This window comes from Buteo buteo, chromosome 10 (assembly GCF_964188355.1).
Source record: "Buteo buteo chromosome 10, bButBut1.hap1.1, whole genome shotgun sequence".
Taxonomy (NCBI): domain Eukaryota; kingdom Metazoa; phylum Chordata; class Aves; order Accipitriformes; family Accipitridae; genus Buteo; species Buteo buteo.
The window spans coordinates 1,109,363-1,130,825 of record NC_134180.1 but is presented as its reverse complement, the minus strand read 5'-3'; the positions used below and the strand labels follow the sequence as shown (position 1 = coordinate 1,130,825).

The 21,463-nt window shown below is 45.0% G+C and overlaps 2 protein-coding genes across 9 annotated transcripts in view; one reads left to right on the top strand and one right to left on the bottom strand.

Annotated features, from left to right (window-relative positions):
* DAZAP1 (DAZ associated protein 1) overlaps positions 1-17,155 on the bottom strand; it is a 26,843-nt gene extending 9,688 nt beyond the window's left edge. Inside the window, exons 1-7 of one of the 6 annotated variants that reach the window (XM_075037774.1) lie at positions 16,999-17,155; positions 10,746-10,786; positions 10,121-10,287; positions 9,741-9,806; positions 8,997-9,107; positions 6,548-6,596; positions 1,921-2,003 (exon numbers count right to left, since the gene is read on the bottom strand). In XM_075037774.1, the coding sequence (XP_074893875.1) occupies positions 1,921-2,003; positions 6,548-6,596; positions 8,997-9,107; positions 9,741-9,806; positions 10,121-10,287; positions 10,746-10,786; positions 16,999-17,030 (549 nt within the window). In that variant the 5' untranslated portion in view covers positions 17,031-17,155. Of the gene's footprint in view, positions 1-1,920; positions 2,004-6,547; positions 6,597-7,823; positions 7,912-8,996; positions 9,108-9,740; positions 9,807-10,120; positions 10,288-10,745; positions 10,787-16,998 lie in introns of those variants that run through there. The other 5 variants (XM_075037775.1, XM_075037776.1, XM_075037778.1 and 2 more) reach the window with 5 other exon arrangements.
* GAMT (guanidinoacetate N-methyltransferase) lies at positions 16,422-21,463 on the top strand. Of its 3 annotated transcripts, none has more exons than XM_075037782.1 (7): positions 16,422-16,909; positions 18,022-18,259; positions 18,978-19,123; positions 19,204-19,267; positions 19,602-19,669; positions 20,133-20,243; positions 20,344-20,593. In XM_075037782.1, exons 1-7 carry the CDS (start codon positions 16,616-16,618, stop codon positions 20,353-20,355), a joined length of 933 nt encoding a protein of 310 aa, XP_074893883.1. In that variant the 5' UTR covers positions 16,422-16,615; the 3' UTR covers positions 20,356-20,593. The 3 variants fall into 3 exon arrangements, with proteins under 3 accessions (XP_074893883.1, XP_074893882.1, XP_074893884.1); XM_075037781.1 differs by lacking the exon at positions 20,344-20,593 and adding an exon at positions 20,601-21,463 and having other exon boundaries at positions 16,431-16,909; XM_075037783.1 differs by lacking the exons at positions 16,422-16,909; positions 20,344-20,593 and adding exons at positions 17,351-17,410; positions 20,601-21,463 and having other exon boundaries at positions 18,060-18,259.

Sequence of the window (21,463 nt, the reverse complement as noted above, 5' to 3'; positions counted from 1 at the left end):
TTTTTAATTACCAAAAAGAAAGAGATACCATTTTTAAAGTAGGCATTATTAGTCAATGAAGAGAGCGGAGTATCTGGAGTTCATTAATCTATGTGGAAGAATTCCATTAATTTTTCAGTGCACATTTGGAAGCAGTGAATTGCCAAACTGAGGACTGAAAAATCCCTGTGCAATATTCTTAGCACTGAGGTTAAAATTCTACACCTGCCTAAAACCCAGTTCACACCAAAAAAAATGAGGCATCTCCATTGCTCCTAGCTGAAAAGACTCTGTGTATTTCTGCTTTTTATGTCATTGAAAGGAGAAAAAAAAAAGGGGGGGGGGGCAAAAATAGATTATTTCATTTTGGTACTGAGATCGTTTGGGAAACAACAGAGAACTCTGAATTAGCACTGACGTATTATGAAAGCCAGCAGCATAAAAGGCAACATTTCGAAGGCTCAGACAGGGTTCTCCGTACTTTCCCAGAACCATGACAGCGTATGTACTATCCTTTGTTCCTATTTATATCTAGCATGCTGCTTCGTGATATGACCTCTCATTTAAGTGGTTCATGTAAGTTTAAGGCAATTCCAAGGAAAAATCAGAGGATGTACATAGGATATAGATAATTCTTACACATACCAATGTAAATTTACTGCTGTGAGTGCATCTGCTTGCAAATGGGAGTGCTCAACTGCTCACAAGAGGAAAATACTAGTAATCAAGAACATACACTAGTGTTCTTGATTACACAAGCGCATTTCTTCATTTGCTTCATTTCCATTATTAGGAAATCAGCCCACCCCTCAACCCCAGAACAAGTTCACAGGAATAAAAAGCATTATATACTGCATAATTACCAAAATTTCACTGATTCACAAGAATATATCCCCTGCTAGCTAAATAAACGCTTATGAAATATCAGCACATAGAGACTTTAAAAGACAATCCAAAAATTATACAATGCAGTAATTTAAGGAAAGTGACAAGTGTTCTTGTGTTTCCTTGAAATCTACTCACTCTAAGGTTAGCAGTTTTAACACTTACTTTAAAAACTGTGCATATACTGTAAAGCTGCAAGGACTTTAAATTTACCAGAATTTCCTGTGGTTATTTTTTCTTTATTTTCTCTGTATAAAACTTGTGTCCTGCAACAATTTACTTTGCTTTTATTTTTTTCCACAGGTACAAGCATGTTCCTTGCTGAGTAACATCAAAGCAAGCCTAAAAAAATTCCTCCCTATCAAACATCCATTTGCTGACAACACAGTATGAAGATGAAACAACCAGAGGTCACTTAACTGCATTGTGGTTAAATACTATATAGAGTACGTGGGTTTGTATCAAAGTTTCACAGTAAGTGACCCAATTTTTTAAAAAACCAATCCTTCACGATGTTTTTTTCTTTTTCTTTTTAAGTTTTAAGATTATATAGATTGTCTCAGACCACCTCAAAATTTGAGTATCAAATATACATCTGAAGGAGTGGTATCTTAAACCAAGCCTTGAGCAACTCAGATTTCATTGGGATTCTGATTTTCAAACAGCTGGAAACAACTAACTTCTATCCTTGCACCTAAGCAGCGCTCAAAACAAAGGTAGTCATCATCAGTTCATCCCCATGTAAGCTATGCTCAGCCAGAGCAACCCCCCAGGTCTGTAAGCACAAGGCCTTACCCAAAACAAAACAGCCCACAGCCGAAGTTCTCAGGCTTTCAAGATCTGTCTCTTCTACAGGCTAAGCCACAAGCTAACTGCCTTTCTCGCCCATTTAAGCAAACTCAGAAGACTTTCCCCACCTTCATGGATAAAGCCTCGAATTTGGACTTACATGCTGTCCCACCTAACTGAATCAATTAAGTTTTATTCACCAGTGAAATTGCTAGTTGCCCAAGACTTGGTTCTTTCTTAAGGTAAAATAAAACTACAACTACACACTTTTTTGCCCATGATGTCGTGAAAATGCATGTTGACAGCCTGGTCCACTGATTGTTCGTCCTCGAAAGTAATAAATCCAAAACCTAGCCAACGACGAAGAGTGAATCAAGGTAGCAGGGTGTTGTGACACAAAACAGGATGATGAACAGTATTAGGGGCGGACCAAGGGTTCAAGCAGGGGTTTCAGATAACCGAGACTTGTGTTAAATTTTCAAAAGAAGTCAATCCAAGAAAATTGCAATGGATACTTCCTGTAGTTAGGCAATTAATGCCTCATCTTGGTTTCACACATGCAACTTACAAACTGAGCTTGTTAACTATCTTTTGATTTCATTCCTAACCGACCTACCAGGAAATGGAAAAAAGTGCTATATAGTCATAAATATAACTGTGCCACATGATTAAAAACAAAATACTTGTGGGACAGCAGATTAAAGCCAAGCAACTTTGCTGCTCCTATCTTTGATTCAGACTAGGTTCCCAGGGAAAACCAATTATGTCCCTGTTCCCCAAAGCTGCAAAGCAACTACCTCCCATCCCTTATCCCATCTTCCAATTAGGGAATATTTTCCATGGAAAATAAGAAAGTTGTCTTTGAAATGTAGCTGTTAAAGCATGAAAAATTTTACCACTCCATGGATGAATGAGAAGCTTCAGAAACTAACAACCTAGATCAGAGGTTCTCAAGTTTTCCACACCTTAGAAAAAGCACATAATAGACATTACTCCTTCCAAACACAGCAACCCCTGCCAACTTGCTTATATAGAATGCGATACTTGCCGTTACATCCCTTAATCTATTTTATTTCTTTTATTTCCTGCTGCTTTTCTCTTGAAAATATATGCAACACTTTTCAGTCCCTCTTTTTGCCCAAGACATTGCTACTAACTGCTCCAGATCCCCAAGGGTGGCTCATTCCCTTTTATCTGATGACCATAGCCCTCAATGGCGGCAGCTCAGCTGAATCCAGCAGCTTTTAAAAAGGTTGCGGGGGAGTGCCTGATGCCTGTAGAAGATGCTGGAAAAGAGGCAAAGCCCCAGGACTAAGTCGCTTTTTGAGGTCATGCTTTGAGAACCACTGCACTTAGGTTGTAGCTGCTGATACTGCCGAGAGAGTGGCAAAAGAGTGGTTAATTTCACAGAACACAGAGGCTGGTTCATGCCATCAACCACTCACTGCTGGTGTAACAACCAAATCCCAGGAAAGGTAAGAACACATGCAGTACATAAATTGTGCCATTCTTTAGATTAGCTAAGGTAGAGCAATTAAAATTAGAAAGAAAAACGAGGTGCGGCATCAAAAGCATATGGAACATGGATGCATTTCTGCTTTTCTGAAACCCAAGATTTCCCCCTTGGTTTGCATTTTGCTTTGCAGCTAGTGCTGACAGCAGCCATATATTGCTCTAAAGCGTTAAACAGAAATACAGTATCTATAACAGTTAGTGTCTCTCTAAGCTTATCCAACTGGGTTGGGTAAGCCCAAAGAGGCCTATTGTAGAGAAAGTTTATATATAAAAAAATACACAAAGATACAGGCCAAAATAGATTCCAGCAGGTCAAATTCTGCTGTCAGCAACAAGAGCAAAAGACATCACTAAAATAAACTTAAAATAAAAAGGAAAAAACTTAGCATTTCCCACACACAAGAGACTGGCAGTATAAACGAAGTTTTGTTGACCTGTGATGAAAGCAGCCTCAAAATTGAGAGCAGCATTTCATCACAATATATTTGTCTGAGGTTAACTAGCAATCTAAGTATTAGAGCCAAAAGAAAAGTATTTGTATTTAAATCACACATTTAGTATTACAGCCTTTATCTAAAAAGACATGGGAAAGAATAATGATGGATACCCATCTACATATGAAGGTTGCTTGTTTAACTTGATTCCAAGAAGACCAAAGGAGAGGAATAGATTGTGGTATGGGGATGGGGTTTGGAGGGGGAGAAGGAAGGAGAGTAAGAGGTTATTGAGGAAGCCAGTAAAGGGGTGGGGGAATAAAAAAAAAAAAAAAAAGGATTTAAAAGGGTCAAACACCGCAAGATAAGGAACAGTGAAGAAATCAGAGTACAATACACAGCAAAATTCCAACAACATGAGATTTTAAATACAGTAAAAGTGATGAAGTCTAACATGCAGTAGCTTTATTTTTTGAAGGACAGGACTTTATTGAAGACTACAGAAACTAATTGCATTTAGCAGGAATCCAAGTGGACTACAGAACAGAGCAATGATGCTGGTTTGCAGCCAAGGGGAAGAAGAGAACAAACGCAGCAAGAACCTGTAAATTACTTCACAGTTGTTGGTTTAGCCAAGAATAGAAAGCATGAGAAGCAGAGACTGCAACAAAGCCACTGTTTCTTTTAAGATGTAACGAGGCTGGCTGTGCTTATACTTGGGACTCTGAAAAGAATTTTGATGAAAGCACTGCTTGCAGGAGAGCTAACAGAAGTAGGTAGGGACTGCAAGTAAGCAAAGACGACTTGGATACTTGAAGACACACAGACAGCTCCTCAAGGGCATCACTGTAGCTCTGACACTAACCGAGAATCTGGTTCCCAGTATTCTTGTGAGAAGCTAAAGGTAGATGAATGCTACAGGGATTAGTAACAGGGATCATTTTTCCCTCCTCCTACCAGCAAACTAGTAAAATGACATGCAGTAAGGGATCTGTTCAAAATGCAAGTATGGTAAAGTTAATGGAAGAGGGCAAAATTCAGAATGGTATGAGTGGAAGATGGCAGTGAATTGGCCTTTTAAATTTTTTAAATATATAGTCATTTAGGTATTATATTAAAAGGACAAGTGTATAGACTGAGTAGCACTCTGTGCAAAAGAATACAGATCAGAAAGAGAAGGCAAGAGAAAAATGTGTTCTGGGATGCACAACCAGGAATACCAAATACAAACTATGAGGAATTTTTCCTAGCACACCCCCAGGGACTAACAAGGCCATTTTTGGAGATGACAGTTAGTTACCACACTACATAAAAGAATGTAACAGAACAAAAATGAAAGCAAGAGCAACACGATTCAAGAACACTGTTTAAGAAGTCAGATCAATTAAGGGAGAAAGTATTCTGCAGTACATCTGCGCAATGGATGGAGACAGACAGGTTTTCAAACCTGTGCACATCTGTCACTTCTGCTTTAAACTACTACCTAGTAAGTGGACTCGAAGACTTTTTTTTTTTTTTTAGTATAGCTTTAAGCAGAGAAGCTATTAATTGAGACCAGGACTAATCCAGACCAGGCATGATGTTTTAGTACCTTTTGCTCAGAGGCTGCAAGGCTGGGATTAAATATTACAAAGACATAGAAGATACAATAATTACTGAAATATTTCAGAACTTCAGCCACAAATTCTATTCAGATGCCCGTATCTTTGTCTCCACTGCCTCCTCTATTTAAAATCAAACGCTCTAGAGCATTTAAATCGATGAATTTATGTTCTGCTTAAATAAAAGGTATCTGTTGAAAGAAGATTAAGATAGCTAAACCAAGAAAACAAAAAAACAAATATATTGAAACTTCGTTTACACTCCAATAAAAGACAAAGCCCGTCCCTCCTCTGACTGTGGAACTGGCCTGTACCTCTGTGATAAATTATCACCTAGAGAGAAGAAATCTAAAGAGATATCGTTAATCACAGTCAAACAATTCACAGAGAGAAAAGAAAAAAAAAAAAAGAACTTACTTAACATTACCATACTTTACTATGAAACACTTAAATATGTCACTAAGGATGTATGTCTAAATTAAAAATAAAACTAAGACTTAACAGCTTAATAAATATGAAGTGAAGAATATATTTCTTAATCATGAGTCAGAAGAGAAATGAAAGTTCAGATGGCAAACTATTCTCTAGCATGTAGAACATGCTACAAGGTGGTCAGTGCAACTAAGCTTTACATATTTAAAATATTGCCTCTTAATTGTCAAACAGATGACAGATGCAATGGAAAGTGGATGACATGAAACTTGCTTCATATTTTGACCAAAGGTTACCAACTTGATTAAATAGTCTAGTGAAACTTCCAGTTCTTTTTTTTTTTTTTCTTAAAAAAGCCATCTAGCATACAGGGATTATACATCCCAAACAAAAAATATATATATTTTTCAGAATTATTTTCTGTAGTTTAAGAAGTGTTTTTCTTTAAGTGAAGCCATTTAACCAAAACAAAAAGCATATAATGGATGGATTCTGTTCTAATCTCATGTTCAGAAGTACTCTGAACTGGAGTATCCCCCCCATGCAATTACAGACATCAACATACCTTTCAGGTGGAACAGGAGGAAAGTCTGCTCTTTTTTTTTTTTTTTCCCCCCCCAATAGTACCTTAAGCCACAGGAGCGGCTCGAGAATCAAATTTCATTCAACTAAAAAACTAGCAAAAAAACCCATAAATGAACATGAAACATCTGACTTTAAATGCACAGATACCAACTAAAGCTGTAGATGAAGAGTCTAGACTTGAAGTGATATTTGCCCAGTGAATTATTCTTTTTCCTGAGGCAACATAGAAAAAAAAAAGTCTACCTTTTCTGATGGTGTGAAATAGTTTGCCATCTGACTATAGGAGAGTATGAAGAAATTTCAAGGACAAACTAGATCAGCCTTTACCTCGGGGCCTCTGTTTCTCTGCGTCATAGATCATTACAACTTCAGTGACCTGGAAGAGAGAAGGGAAATTCTACTAACTGTGCTACCAGGGGAGTGTTATAAACAGTTACTACAGGCTGGTTTCCCGCACTCTATCCACAAAGCACAATTAAATGCTCGATGTAGCCATCAATACCAGGCTGTCCTAGCACAGTGCAAACAAATTGGTAATATTGCTCTATGGCAGTTTAAGAAAAGCCTGAGTTCATCTGTTCTGAAAAGCTGCTACATCGTGGCTTTTTAAGGTCTCATCAGGCTTAAGATTTTAATCTAGCATTAAGGTAGCTACACTGTTTATACCCACACTATAGTCTATAAAAAAACTCAAAGGTTTCTGTTTTTCAACATACTATTCATCAGTGTGGCTTCTTAAAAGATTACTTTTTCCATTTTTAAACATTTTCACTCTCAATATGAAAAGCAGCTTTAACTCCAAACACATTTAAGAATTTGCACGACTTCTCTGAATTACTTACTTGAATATCAGTGTGGCACAGAGTACCAATTATAAATTGATGCTTTAAATAGCATTACAAAAAAACCCTAAGTTATGGATGGTCAGTATCAGTGTGATTTTAACTTAAAAAAGGAAAAAAAAAAACAGAAAATGCAAGCTGTTCAAAGGCTTCGAGATTTTTTTCAGAATAAGCACCACTGAGCACTACAATTTAAACAAAACCAGTGGTGTAACATTTACGTCAAAGGCAATATTAAAACAGCTGAAAGGAACTGCCTTTAAATTTCTCAGATGCAGAAAAGCGGTCACAAAACGTGTATGATCTCATGGAATCACATCTTCGCCTTCAAGTCAATCTTAGGATATTTTTTACTAGAAACCCCTGAATTTGCTTAAAATCTGATGCAAATTCACCTTTTACTTACAGCTAGAAAACATGCTTTTCAAGTTATTATACCATATACACTCACTTGAATATATACTACTGGATGCTAACAGCTAAGATTTATCCCCATTCGGGGATTATGCCATGTGACAGTGCCAGATTTTTTCCCCACTGGTCCATTTGGATCCCCCCCTTCTTCACACTGGTCTTATTTACCAAGCAATTACCATGTCTAAGAATTAGTGCCTGCTTTTGTCTCTTCACTCTGTGGCCACAAAACATACATATATAAGAGCTTCTACTTCTCCAAAGATAACTTATTAAGAATGCTACACAGACTCCCCAATTTCTATACTATTGTTAAAGTTCTACTACTTACTTTTAAAGGCACTTACACTTAATGGCTGTTGCCTTCTATATTTGGTGGAACATAACCCTGTATCTCCCAAGCCATCCAGAGGTCAGAATTGGAAAGCCAAAAGTCTGTGAGGAAGAGCCTTTAGAAATTATGCTCCACAGCTGTGGAACATGCTCCCCCATTTTTATTTACAAGTCTACTGCAGCCTTTCAAACTAAAGAAACAGTTGTTAGCCATTGCCTTTTATATTTTTTTTTAAAAATTATCTTAATCAAATTTTAAATACAGTACTGTTGATAAACTTAGCCACTTGAGAAAGAATCAACAAATCCTTTGCTGCCACTAAGAAGAGATCTTAGAGAAAGGTGATTAAAAGTATCAAAAGAACACACTAAATGCCACTCAAAGATGGCAAGTTCATGTCCACTGGCACAGTCTTGAATTTAACTCAGGCAATCTTTAAGTTTCTCAGACTTATTCACAGCTGAATTTAGTAACTTAGTTCAATAGTTTACCATCTTAAAGGAGCAACAACAGTTGGGATAAATGGGAATTAAAACTAAATAGAAAAACAACCCCCAAATCAGAAGATATAGTTGTTTCAGTCTGAGGTTACAAACTGAATTAAAAACAGGTGCATAACATGAGTACCAGTTTGTCTCTAGAATGGAGGTTCTAGGGACAACAGAACTCAGCTGATGATTTGAAAGCCACTACTGCTACCAAAATAATGGCAGGAGACTCCAAAATTTAACCTATCTGTACATGTAGTCGAAGACAGGGATCTTAGACATAAGCTCACTGAAGTACTTGCTGTTCCCCCCCTCAAAAAAAATTCAACAAAAATTTTTTAATTGCCGAGCTGCAAGTTATCAATTTAAAAGAGAAAAAATTACTCTTAAGCCAGCTCAACTCAGGAGTTTTTGCAAGAAGGGAACAGAATAATGCACCAGGTACACTTAAACAAGAGGAGACAGAAGCAGCAAAATAAGTTACATATCAGAGCAATAGATTTTGACAAACAGCAAGATACGTTTCAAGATGATGAACGTTTACTACAGTTTATCACAAAATGCTTCAATATGTCCCTACAGCAGTTTGTCTAAATTAATCCAAAATCTGACAGCTTGACAAAAATCTGAGAAAAGGCAGTGGGGAGGGAAAGCATCTTGCAACCAACTGATAACTGCCATCATGCTGAATGACTCACCACTCCGAATTTCTTGAAGTATTCCCTGAGCTCTGTCTCGCCACAGTTATGAGGAATCCCACCAACAAAAATTTTATTTGATTTATTGTTATCACTCCTGGATCCTTTCTGCTAAATCAAGGAGGAAAAAATTCAGTCAGAAGGACAATAAAGTTGGCTACTTCTAGTGTTTTACACTTAAACATGAACAATGATCTCTTGCAGGTTGAGGGGGAGCCATCTCCAGGCTTGAAGTCTCACAGTCATTAAAGTGACACAACTGCACATTCAGAGCTCAGAAGTTTAGTGTTTGCAGTTATAACCCAGTCTCTGTTCTTCAGAAGATCAGATAACTAGGGACTGTGTCCTGAGGCCATTTACTCATTTTATAAGGAAATCATATTAACCTGCAGGGTGTGAAGTAGGCTGGAAAAGAGCATCAGTCCCGTGAGTGTGCTTCCAGACACTTGGTTCAAGATTTGAAGAACTCAACTAAAAGCACTGCTAAGAGCTTAAGAAAATACCACACCCACAAACTGGGTTTGACGCAAACACAAATTGTTCATTAACACTGTATTGTACTTGGAGTCTTACCATGGAAATCCAAGTAGAAGACATTGTTCAGAAATAAAATTTACACTCAAGGCCTGCATACTGACTCCCAATTTTAAAACATGGATTTAATCCAAGTGAATTCAATTGAACTGCTGGAAGGTAAGCCAAAACTTTGAAAACAGGCAGGATACACCGAGTATCTTTCCTTACCCATCCTTCTTTCGGTCGTGTCCTTTCTGGTTGCATCCCCCTAGGTGTACATGGCTTTGGATCAATCTGGAAGAAGTTCCAGTTTGGTCAGATCTCAGCGTGCAGAATATTGTTCTAAAAGTTATGTTTATGGCAGCTGAACACAGCACTGCTGAAATCCAGCGCCTCAGATCAAAGCTATCGTAAATACATCGCTTCTACAATGTGACACAAATCATTAAGTTAAAGCTGTCTTACAATAAATAATTAAAACCAACAATCAGGTAACTTTTACACTACCCAGTCTGCAGATAAGAAGCCAGAATTTAAAACAGATCTTTGAAGCAGTCTGGAGCAGAAAGTTCCGAAGCAGAAAAAAACAAAACACAAAAGCAACTTACATTTCGGCCATCTAACGTATGAGGTCTACTGGCCAGTACTGTTCCCACACAGTTGGGATCTTTAAATTTGACAAATCCAAATCCTCGAGACTGGTTTGTTGTTTTGTCTTTCATTATTACACAGTCTACAACTTCTCCATACTGGGAGAAGTAGCTACGAAGAGTTTCTGTTAAAAAAAAAACAAAAAACAAAAAAACTCCAGATATTAACTTTACCAGGCTGTGTTCACAATTATGAGACAAAAGATAAGCAAACAGCTAAACAAGTTCAAACTCATCTTCTGAAAAGGGTTAAATTTTACTTCCTCTACACAAATGGTATAGAACGGTTTATTTCCACTCATACAAAAGGAAAGTAGTATCATAGTAAAGCCATGACAGAAAATAGTAATCTTCTGAGTTGACAAAAACTTCAGTACCAAACACCAATAGAAAATATAAAACCAGAAGTGATTAATGTATATTCGAACTCTCTACAGAAAACTGTATTCATTAACAGAAGAGAGCGGTAGAACCTCATCCAAATCTTCCTACCACAGTATTATCTGTTAAAAGGCTATGTATCTGTACATTGTTTTGCTGTTCACAAAGGCCTGGCTCAACGACTGTAGAATACCTAGCTTACCTTGTGTTGTACTCCAGTCCAAGCCACCCACAAACAGTTTTCTGCAAATGAAGCATACAGAAGTTTTAGGGTGCTACACGACAGATGCTTTATCTTATTTAACACAGAAGTTGGCGACTCTGAGGAGGTCTGGCGGTACCGAGGCCTCCAAAATACACTACAAAGCCCATTCTTCACTGGAATTCACTATTCTTTGTGACAACTACCTTCTGTTTCATGAAGATTCGCATAAAACTGAAGCACCCCTTTTGTATGCCACAAGCATGAACAGAGATTGTGAGCTTATTACAGGAACACATTTTATTCTTTCATGCAAAGAGAAGACAAAAATATCAAAAAAAGCCTACGTTCCTCCAAACACCTTATATCCAGGTATTTGAGAACGCAGTGTTGCTTTGAAAAATCACTGCAATAGCCAGAAGGAAAAAAAAACAACGTAGAACATCACACTAAGTACATTTACCTGCTCTTTTGGGACAGAAAGGAGTTCCAGCATGGAACACTTCATAGTTCAGAAAAATATGTATAAAGCATCACTGAAATTCAAAAAGTGATCCAAGAACACCATTATAAAGTCATTCTACCTGGTTAACCCCCACCCCCCAACTAAAATGGGATGTTTGGATTCCTGTTAAGGACTGGATCATTGGTGCTAAGTTACTTACAGAACTTCTCTTAGTAACAGAAGAAAACAGCTGCAGGGTCCGTGCAGTTCCAATTTAAGGATGAAAACAAAATTCAAAACTTCTGAGATAAAGCAAACTGACAGAACACCAGACATCCTAGTTTAAATACCCAAGTTCATCCCATTAACTGCTTTAATCCCAGGTTAAGGATCAAGAGGTGTGCACAGTCTTGCATTAGGCCTCCAAAACCAAGTTCAAAGAACAGCTGGGCTCTCCTACATACATTTGCTACTTCACACTGAATGTTACCAGGAAGATAACTGACAACCAAAACAGGTTAAAAGAATTATTCTACAAAAATACACTAGCAGCACAGCTGCTGCAGCCCTCTGTAACAGGTATTGTAGCAAAAATAACACCAGGCTCTGAAGTTTATACACTTGATGTTACCATCTCCTACACTTAGAGGCATTGCCATATGAAAAATAATGCCAGCAGTTGAAGTTACTTAATACCAACTTACAAATAGTAAGCAATGTAAATGCATCTGCCCTGGGATGATGTGGTCAACTTTCAGTGCCAGACAGTCAAAGCCCAATGGGGATCGCAGCTAAAAGAAAAAGACTCCACAGGAAGGAATGCTGAACTAGATGCAATGGTTGGATTTGGGCATCACCTGAAATTTCTATACTTGTTCTCTAGCTGCATAATTGGGTAAAACAGCATATGAGTTTTTTCCATCCTCAGATAAAAAAATGCTTAAGTCAGCCCTCAGGCTTCCTTGCCCCTGTGTTCTCGAAGTACTGTCGTCGTAAAGAAAAGTCCTTAAACTGCTGATTAAAACAAACAAAAACCTTTCATCCATTCCTTTTACATACTACTCCCTCGGTAACCTAGAAGGACCAGTCAGAATCACTTTTGTCTACCATTATCTTCTAGTTAAATGAAAGCAAAAGTAGAACTACCAAGTTCAAGTCTAAGATAGAAGGCAAACTTGTGAGGCAAGTACTAAATAACAGAGTAGCACTAATTCAGCAATTAGTTGTGAAACCATTTCACAATCTAGTTTAGAGATATCTCCAAACAGATGAGAAAGTCATGGCTAAAACCCAAACTAAACTCCATGCTTAAAACTTAAGACAAATCCAAATCAACTCATCTTCTGAAAAGAGCATCCAAATCGGTACCATTTCGTGTCAGAGCACGCCGAAGTACTTGGGTAAGCACACAGAGGACCAGCGAAATGCCAGACTGCCTGCTTTGCAACTCTTTATCAACTTTAGGGTGTGACAAAACTTCCAAGCAAAGTAATTTATTCCATAATTAAAGGTTAGTTCAAAGCCACCTCAACACTTGGCCCTTTTCAGTAAGAAGCACCAACTCAAAAGCTCTTCTGTTAATACTTTTATGGGTCTGCACAGACAAGTGCTGGGATAGTTTATCTCTGGAGGACGCCCTCTGTTTCTCTCATCAATCCTCAAAGAGAGGAACCATATTCTGCTTTGTCTTCTACTTGCCCTCAGATATATCCGAGCACAGCTGCAGCGGAGCTGAGGTTGGCAATTGGTGTACCTTCACTTACATGGGGAAAGTTGAAGTTCTCCTAACAAAAAAAAAAACAAACCCAAAACCCAAAAAACCAACCTTCCTCTCACCTACTTTTTTCAGGAGCCGCTAACTGCAGTAAGAAATCGGCCACCCCCCCCAGTAAGAGAGCTGTTAGTGCACAGGGAGCATCAGTAGCAAAAGCCTTGCAACTAGAAGGTCTTGTGTAGCAGGGCAGCTTGCAGATGAAACCAGCAGTCCCTTTTCACTTTGATTCACTTCTCTGTGATAGGGCATCATGTCATGACCCTTATACAACAGCCAACAGTGACTAAACCAATGCCTTAAGACTGTAGGCATACTACACATGAAAATAAGGGGTGACTACATTCAGTATTACATGGTACCTACAAGTCTTGTTCCATCGAGGCAAATTTTATTTCTAAGTCACTAGTTGAGAGGTGATGTAAGTCTTCTCTTTCAAAAAAAAAAGACCAACTGTTAAGCACAGATCAAAGCATCTTCTTAAGCAGGCCAGAAAATAACTGCACTGGTAATATGCAAAGAAAGTACAGTCTTCACAGTGTTGCAGAAGACAGTGGCTGCATCTGCTCCTCCATTATCATAATGCATCTGACAATAGCACAAGCAGGACATTTCATCCATTATCAACCCTCTCTGAAAGCAGGTCTGTTTTCTACTTGCATGTTTCAGGATGACGAAGTCTTTCTCAAGGATAGGAAACTGCCCCCACCTCCCTCTACTGGCAAAGAGCTTGCTCATGGCATCGGTTCAAAGAGCTTATTCAACACCAGCCAGTTTTCAGCAACAGGTCATTTTCTGGTAAGAGCCAAACTTCACCCAACAGTCATCACCACATGCAGGCTTCCTGGTAGCTTCCATGACTGTCCCTTTACTACATTTCTCCTCCACATACAGGGCACACGCACAAATCTGTGTGCTCTTTCTTGTGCCATTATTTTCAGGGAAAGAAGTTCTATACGGAAATAACTTTATTTCATAATAGCGAAGAAAAAAGAACTGATCTAATGCTATATTCAGATTAAAGTTTCGATGTAGCCCATGACTCTGTGTTAGCTACATTTTCTCAACGAACCACATTTTGGGACTGTTGGTTTTGTTGGGTTTTTTTCTTTTTAAACTAAATTTGGTAGCTTGGTGTATAAGATCAATGTAAAAATACTAGCTTCATTCTGACAGAACGTCAAGCCGTCTGCAGGGACGGAGGACTCCCTGCTGTTAATGGTCACTGAAACCTTCCAATTCCATTATTAATTATTTGTAGTCACCCTACATACATTTAAACAAACAAAAAAGGTGGGTTGCCTAAGGTCAACTACAGCAGCTGTATGTAAATACATGGCTTCTATTTATATGCACACTATAGAATGCCAAAAGCCAGGACTACTGTGCCTTTGACTCCTCGATGGACTGGTCTGAACACACTAAGCAAACGCAGGACTTAACTAACCCCTACCTAACACAAAAATCTAGACGCAATATTGTACAAGACAGCTGTCAGATGCAAGACAGTTGTATGAAATAACGCTAGGCGAGTGTTCCTTTCCCTGTGCTCAGCTTGCATCACCAGCCCGTTCATAAGGTCTTACATACACTGCCTCCTGGCCTCCTATAAAACTTTTTGTTCAAACAGTTTATGGGCTGCTAGTTCTTCAAATTATGCTATCAGTTTGAGCCTGCTAACATCACTGTCCTCATCCCTATTTGCACCACCCTCAAAAATGCACACCCCCATAAAGCTCCATATTTATAGACTGTAGTGTTAGAAGGCTGCTATAGTCCGTCCCCAACAGAACATAAAGCAATTCACCAGCACGAACCTGATGAGAACACAAAATGCCAGCCTGTATCTTTGGGCAGGTCTGTCTTTCCACCACAAACGGTACCACAGTGTGCACTGTACACCAGTAAGTGAAAGACACCGACAGACACGACGCACCTCAAGCAGCAGTATTCCTTGCTGTGCTCAATTTGGGAGCAGGGAGCGGAATAATGCCTCTTCAGAAGTTACAGTATGTATAATAAGTTTTAACCAAGTTTCATGAACCCACGTGTTCCACTTCAACTATTTCCTGACAAAATTTTACTTGCTAATTTATTCTTTTCTGCCATAAAAGTATCTGTCACAGAAGCAGATAATCCCAGAATTAGTAAGAAAGCATGCACAGGTATTTTAAAACTGTCGAACCTCAACAAAAGCACAAACTCTTTGCCTACGTAAAATAATCTGGCAGTTTGATTAACGTCCATCATTTCTCTTAGCGCAGTCCCAGTCAGCTACATCCTGTAGGACAGAAGGATCTCAAGATCAGCACTTTTCTTTCATTCAAAATAGTCCCAAGTACTAATTACAACAAATAACATGCACAAGGCCCTACCTACTCACATCAACATTACTGCAAGGCCTAGAGCCGTCATAAGTATTTTTTCCTCAACTTAAAATCTCTGGCTAGAAAAGCGGTTAAGTTCATAACTTCCTATTAAGACTTGCATCTCACAACAGCTTTCAAAACAGAACTTCCTTCACACAACTACAGGCAGCTGACTAAAACTGCAGTTTATTCTACGCTTCCACCTTTCCGTTTGAGCACTTTTGGGGGAGAAGAAAAAAGAAAACTAACATCTCTGATTAAAATCCAATCCTTTCAAATCTGATTACAACTCAGAAGGATCAAAATCTAAGCAGTCTGCAACTGGGAACAAGCTCTGTGACAACCAGGCCTGTTCAGGATGAAAGTTGACAGTATTTCACCAAGTAACTTGGAGCCTGCGCTCACCTACAGTTCCAGAACAGCAGCACACAGAAAGCTGCTCATCAGGTCTCTCATAAGGCACCAGACAGCAATTAAGGCCCAGGACCAAACAGAAATACTTTCAGAGCAAAACTGACCCATTTAAACATACCTCATGCAATATGTGTTGTTTGTAGCAACACGTTATATTCAAAACGGTTATCCTGCCTCTTCTATTTTTAAGACTGTACGAATTAAGAACACGCACAGTAAATAAGCGGCTTACTACGCACTGGAGACAGTGCGAGAATGAAGACTGGTATGCGTCCACCATAGCTTCAAAAAAGGTGACCAGTTACGATGTGCATGTTCTGTGCCAAAACTTGTAGTGAAAGCTAAGCAGCCAATCTTTTTTTTTTATTTTCAGTTCTAACGTGCCAAGTCTACAGTCCCGTAATTTAAATGTCGCTAGGCTTTAGAATACAGCGCCGAAGCAGCATCATACTAAATACCTCTCAAAAGAACTAGACTTATGTCAGGCTACCAGTTTGAAGAAGCCACAAAATCTCTGGAAAGCCTTTCAAGTAAAACCAGCGTTTTTCTGACAGGGAGGCAGCTTGCACAGACGGACAGCTAGCAGGAGGCATCTGTCAGCGGAGGGGAAGTTTGGAAGGGCAGCTACACGCAGCGCAAGGACTCCTCTGCAGCACGGAGGAGGGAAGCGAGGGAAGGCTCCCGGCCGCCGCCTTTGTCCCGCCGTTCCCCCCGTGAAGAACCAAGGTCCCTGCCCCGCGGCCCGGCCAGCCCCTCCGGGCACAGGCGACGAAGCCCTGATGAGTCACCGGAATAAAGTCACCGATGGGTCTTACACCCCCTTCCCCTCATTAGCAACGCAAAAAGGGGGGAAAACAAACCGGGGCGTGTCATGTGCCCCCCGTGTCGTGTGTGTACCCCCGGCCGTGGCGGGGCCGGGGCTCCCGGGAGAGCGCGGGAAGCGCCGCGGGTGACCTTGGGCCGCGCGCACCTGCCGCCGCAGCCCGGCGCGGGCCGGTCACGTGGGGGGGGGGGGGGAACGGACGCGCGCTACCCTCCCGGTCCGCAGGGGCCCAGCATGGCGGACGGGCCCGGCGGCGGATGGGGAAGGGACAGGGGGACGGGTGTCCCCCCCCCTCACACACCCCCCGGCGGACGGAAGCCCCGGCTCGGCCCTCGCCTCAGGGTACAGAAAAGGGGGGGTCGGACCCCCGCCCCGGTGCTTCCTCAGGCAGCGGCGGCAGCCGCTCCCCCCCCCCCCCCGTCCCTCCTCACCCGATCTCGTCGGCGCCTCCCACGCTGTTCATGGCGGCGGCTCCTCGGCGGTATCCGGGGCCGCGCCCGGCTCTTCCCTCCGGCGGCGGCACCAACGACAGGTCACAGGCTGCGGGCGGCCGCTCCTCGCCGTTCCCCGTTTCCCCCCCCCCCCCCCCGGTAAACTCCCGAGCTGCGCAACGGCCGCCCCCGGCCCCCCCCCCCCGCCGCGCGCTCGCGCTCCCTCAGCGCCGCCAACCGCCGCTGCGCGCGCACCTGCCCTCGCTACGGGGTCTCCGGGGCCGCGCCCAGGGAGGGGCGGGGAGGGGCGGGGCGAGGCGAGGAGGGGCGGGGCGGGGCGGCGCGCAGGGGCCGACGGGAAGGGCAGTCCGCCAGCAACACGTGCGGTGGCAGTGCTCGGCGCTGAGCGGAGGTTTGGGGGGGGGAGGGTGCGGGTCCGTCCCCCCCCTTTCCCCGGACCGGTGCCTGGCTCAGCGCCCCCCCGTAGCCCCCCAGGACCATCCCTTCCACTCCACCCAGTGTAGCCCGGCTCTGCCGTTGGGGGGGTCCGAGTCACCCCTGGCCAGCCACAGCACCGTGCATGGAGGAGCGGGGGGGCCACGACCCTGTGCACGGCCCCCGGTGCACGGCACAGCGAGGGGAAAAGCCTTTCCTCCGTGTGTTGTGTGTCCCTCAGTTGCAGTGATCTAGCTCTGGCAGGCAGTGGTGCTGGTAATTCCCACTCCAGCCACGCATAGCACGGTCCCACCAGGAGTGGGGCCCAGCTCCTGCACCCCCCCCCAGCTCTGCTTCAACATGGGGCACCCGGTCACTCCCGCCCAGCTGTGCCTGTGCAGGCAGCCATGCGTGGCTGCTCCGGGCCTGGCAGCCCCTGCCTGCCCCATGGTGCCCCCACCCCCAGCTTCTGATAAGGAATCCATTTCACCCAGAAGGTCGCCAGCCCCCCGTGCACACTCAGCACTTTTCCAGCCCTTGGCTATTTAAAACCGGCCAAGAGCCAAGCGGCCCCTTTCCCTCCCCCAGCACTGCAGAGCCCAGCCGGTGGACTTTCCTCCCCACAGCAGCAACGGCACAGCCATGAGCACCCAGACAGTGGCAAGGCCCATCTTCGCAGAGGGCGAGGATTGCCGGGCGGCTTGGCAGGAGGCACCAGCTGGCTACGATGCACCCGACGCCCACCTGGAGATCCTGGGGAAGCCAGTGATGGAGCGCTGGGAGACACCCTACATGCACTCACTGGCAGCTGTGGCCGCGTCGAGGGGTAATGGTGGCTCCGTGGGCTCAGGGCCGTGCTGTGGGGGTGCAGCTCGGGCATGAGAAGCAGGCAGCTTTCCCATGAGCAAACAACGTTGGCGGGGGGACGTTGCTGCCGGGGGACCCCACTATATGCGCCCTGCTTGCCACCGGTGCTCCCCACGCAGCAACAGTGGGCATGGGGCCATGGTGGCACTTGTGCTCTTGCGTCAGGGTGACACATTCCCAAAAGGGGCTGGGGCTGCGAAGACGGGGGGGGGTGGGGGTGGGTGGGTGTGGGTGTGTGGGTGTGTGTGCAGCCGCTGGCGGGGGCAGAACACAGCCCAGCTGGGACCTGCTGCTTTTTGGGTTGCATTTCCTGCATGCTGCCAGAGAGATGGTATCAGCAGCACCACTGCAAGCGGTTGCTTGTTCCCACTGCAGCCGCCCGGGGCAGGGGGGTTCAGTGGGGGCAAAGAGCTGCTGCGGGGTGCAGCTGGGGAGGCAGCGGGTGATGGGGGCATGGGGCCGCTCCCGGCTTCTCACCCCAGCACGGACAGCACCGTGCTTTACCAACGTGCGCCAAAAAAAGCTCCATTGAGGGAAAGAGCAGGGCAGCATTTGGGGCTGGGGGGGACTCCGAGGTGGAGAAAACCAGGTCTTCATGTTTGCTGGGCTTGCACCGGCTGCCCGGCATCCCTGGGGAGGCATAGGCGCCCCCCCCCCAGCTGCCCTCTCGTCCCCAGGTGGCCGCGTGCTGGAGGTGGGCTTCGGCATGGCCATCGCCGCCACCAAGGTGGAGGAGTTCGACATTGAGGAGCACTGGATCGTCGAGTGCAACGAGGGAGTTTTCCGGCGGCTGGAGGAGTGGGCCAGGACGCAGCCGCACAAGGTCTGGGACGGGTTGTGCCGGTGCATGGTGCCGGTGGGCACCTGCCGCCAAGGCTGACCCCTCTGCCCTCCCGCCCGCAGGTCGTGCCCCTGAAGGGGCTGTGGGAGGACGTGATACCGACGCTGCCGGATGGGCACTTCAGGGGTAAAGCACCGCATAACTGAGCCTGGTGGGACTGGGGAGGGGGTAATGGGGTGGGGGTCCCCATGGCAGAGCAAGGGTGCAGGCAAGCACTCAGCCTGGCTCCCTCCCGCAGTGGCAGGGACAGGATGCGGCCAGTGTGCCCGGGGAGCGGCACCTTGTCCTGGGGAGCAGCACATCACTGCCTTCCAGGGGTCAGAGACATGGGGTGCAACTTTAAATAGGAAAAAAACCAGTAACAGGCCATGAAGGGGGATCTTCCCCCTGGCACACGAGCCCCACTGGCACCTCGGTGGTCTCTCCCAGCTAACGGGCGGTCTCTGGTGTTTCTGGGCAGGGATCCTGTATGACACCTACCCGCTGTCGCAGGAGAGCTGGCACACGCATCAGTTCACCTTCATCAAGGTAACGTGGCGGGGTGCAGCACCCACACCTCCCACCGCCCTTTGTGAGGGGCCGGAGCCCCCAGCTCAGGTGGGTGTGGGGGACATGGAGGGCACGCGGGGCAGAGAGGAGAATTTCGGAACTCAGGAGTCAAAGCCAGAGCCGGGTGTTGGTCTGCAACCCCCCCCATTCCCAGCACCCTCCCTGCCACCTGGGACTTAGTGCCCTCTGGAAAACCCCAATGTCCCCGTGATGTCCCCAGCATGGCAGTGGTGTTGGCAGCACTTTCAGTCTGTGTGGTCACAGCCAGCCAGAGGGGAGCAGCAGGAGGGCGCGGAGGACAGGGCCAATGTCCAGCTTTATGGGGACAAGTGAGAGCTTGGAGGGGGGTAAGGTGGGGGCCAGGTGCTGAGCGCTGGGTGCGAGGCGAGGCAAGGGCCAAGTGCTGGGTGCTGAGCCAGGTCCCCCTCGATTCTCGTTGCAGGACCATGCCTTCCGCCTGCTGCAGCCCGGCGGGGTCCTCACCTACTGCAACCTGACCTCCTGGGGGGAGCTGCTGAAGACCAAGTACACCGACATCGAGAAGATGTTTGAGGTGAGTGTTGTTCCCCGGGCTGGGGAGGCCCTGGCACCCCCAGCCCAACCTGGGGTCCCCAAAGCCACCCCATCAGCCTGCGCACCTCCTGCATCCCCAGGCACTTGCCTGACACTGTGGCCACAGAGCAGCACAAGCCAGAGCACTCCATGGCTGTTTAACTCATCTGTGATGGCTGGGGCTCAGCAAGGAACACGGGAGGGAAGGTCAGAGGGATTTTGCCCACAGCAGCCCAAGACGGCGCTCCTGGCTGCTCGTGCTGTCCCGTCTCAGACGGGCCAGGTCTCAGGAGCATCTCCAGTTGCATCCAGGCAGCTCAAACTCTCGCTGCTCCTTCCCACCCCTCCTCTCCCACAGGAGACCCAGGTAGGGCAACTGGTGGAGGCCGGGTTCAAGAAGGAGAACATCAGCACGACGGTGATGGACCTGGTCCCCCCCAAGGACTGCAGGTACTACTCCTTCCACAAGATGATTACACCCACCATTGTTAAGCAGTGAGGGTGCCGGCAGCCTGGCACCATCCTTCGGGGCTGCTCCAAAGCCACAGGAAGCAAACGCTAAGGAGGAGAGGCTGATTATGTGCACTGCAAGGAGAAAAACTCTTATCTCCTTTGATGCTATTGAGAGAAGATTGAAGCTGATTAATCTGGAGACTGGAGATGGCTGGAGGCTTGTGATGGAAGTCCTGGGTCTCCAGGGGACCTCCTGGACAAAAGGACTCTGGACTCTCGCCTCACCGCAAATGTCACCAAGCCCGATGCAGCCCCCTGCCCTGGAGGGGTCTTCTGGGCTCTGTGGAGGAAGGTCCCACCCTGCGTCTGTCCCAGAGGCCGGTTTCTACTCAAGACTCACCATCATCTCCAAATACCTCAATTAAGCTGCAGTTCAAGAGTGTGGCTCAGAACCTTTAGCCAAAGGGGTTCAAGGACGAGACGTTTCCTCTAAAAACTGAATCATTTTTAGAAGCCATGGGGTGGCTTTCCACACACAGGCCAAATAATCTAAACCTGTCAGGAGAAATGGGGAAGACGGGGCAGTTGGAGGCATTTCAACTGCTCCTGGAGCAACTCTCCAGTGAAGGTTCCTGATACTTTTGGCTAAAGCCCACTGCAGCGAGTTCTGCTCCTGACAACCTCCTTGCAGTTCAATAGCACATAAATGATGTTTCCTCTCTCTATCCAGATGGGGTAAAATCCATTAAAAAGCAATGAAATAAACAA

Coding starts and splice junctions, on each gene's coding strand:
- GAMT (XM_075037781.1), top strand. CDS start 16,616: ATGTGCCCCCCGTGTCGTGTGTGTACCCCCGGCCGTGGCGGGGCCGGG. Junction 19,124..19,203: donor CCAGGACGCAGCCGCACAAG/GTCTGGGACGGG, acceptor TCCCGCCCGCAG/GTCGTGCCCCTGAAGGGGCT. Junction 19,670..20,132: donor ATCAGTTCACCTTCATCAAG/GTAACGTGGCGG, acceptor TTCTCGTTGCAG/GACCATGCCTTCCGCCTGCT.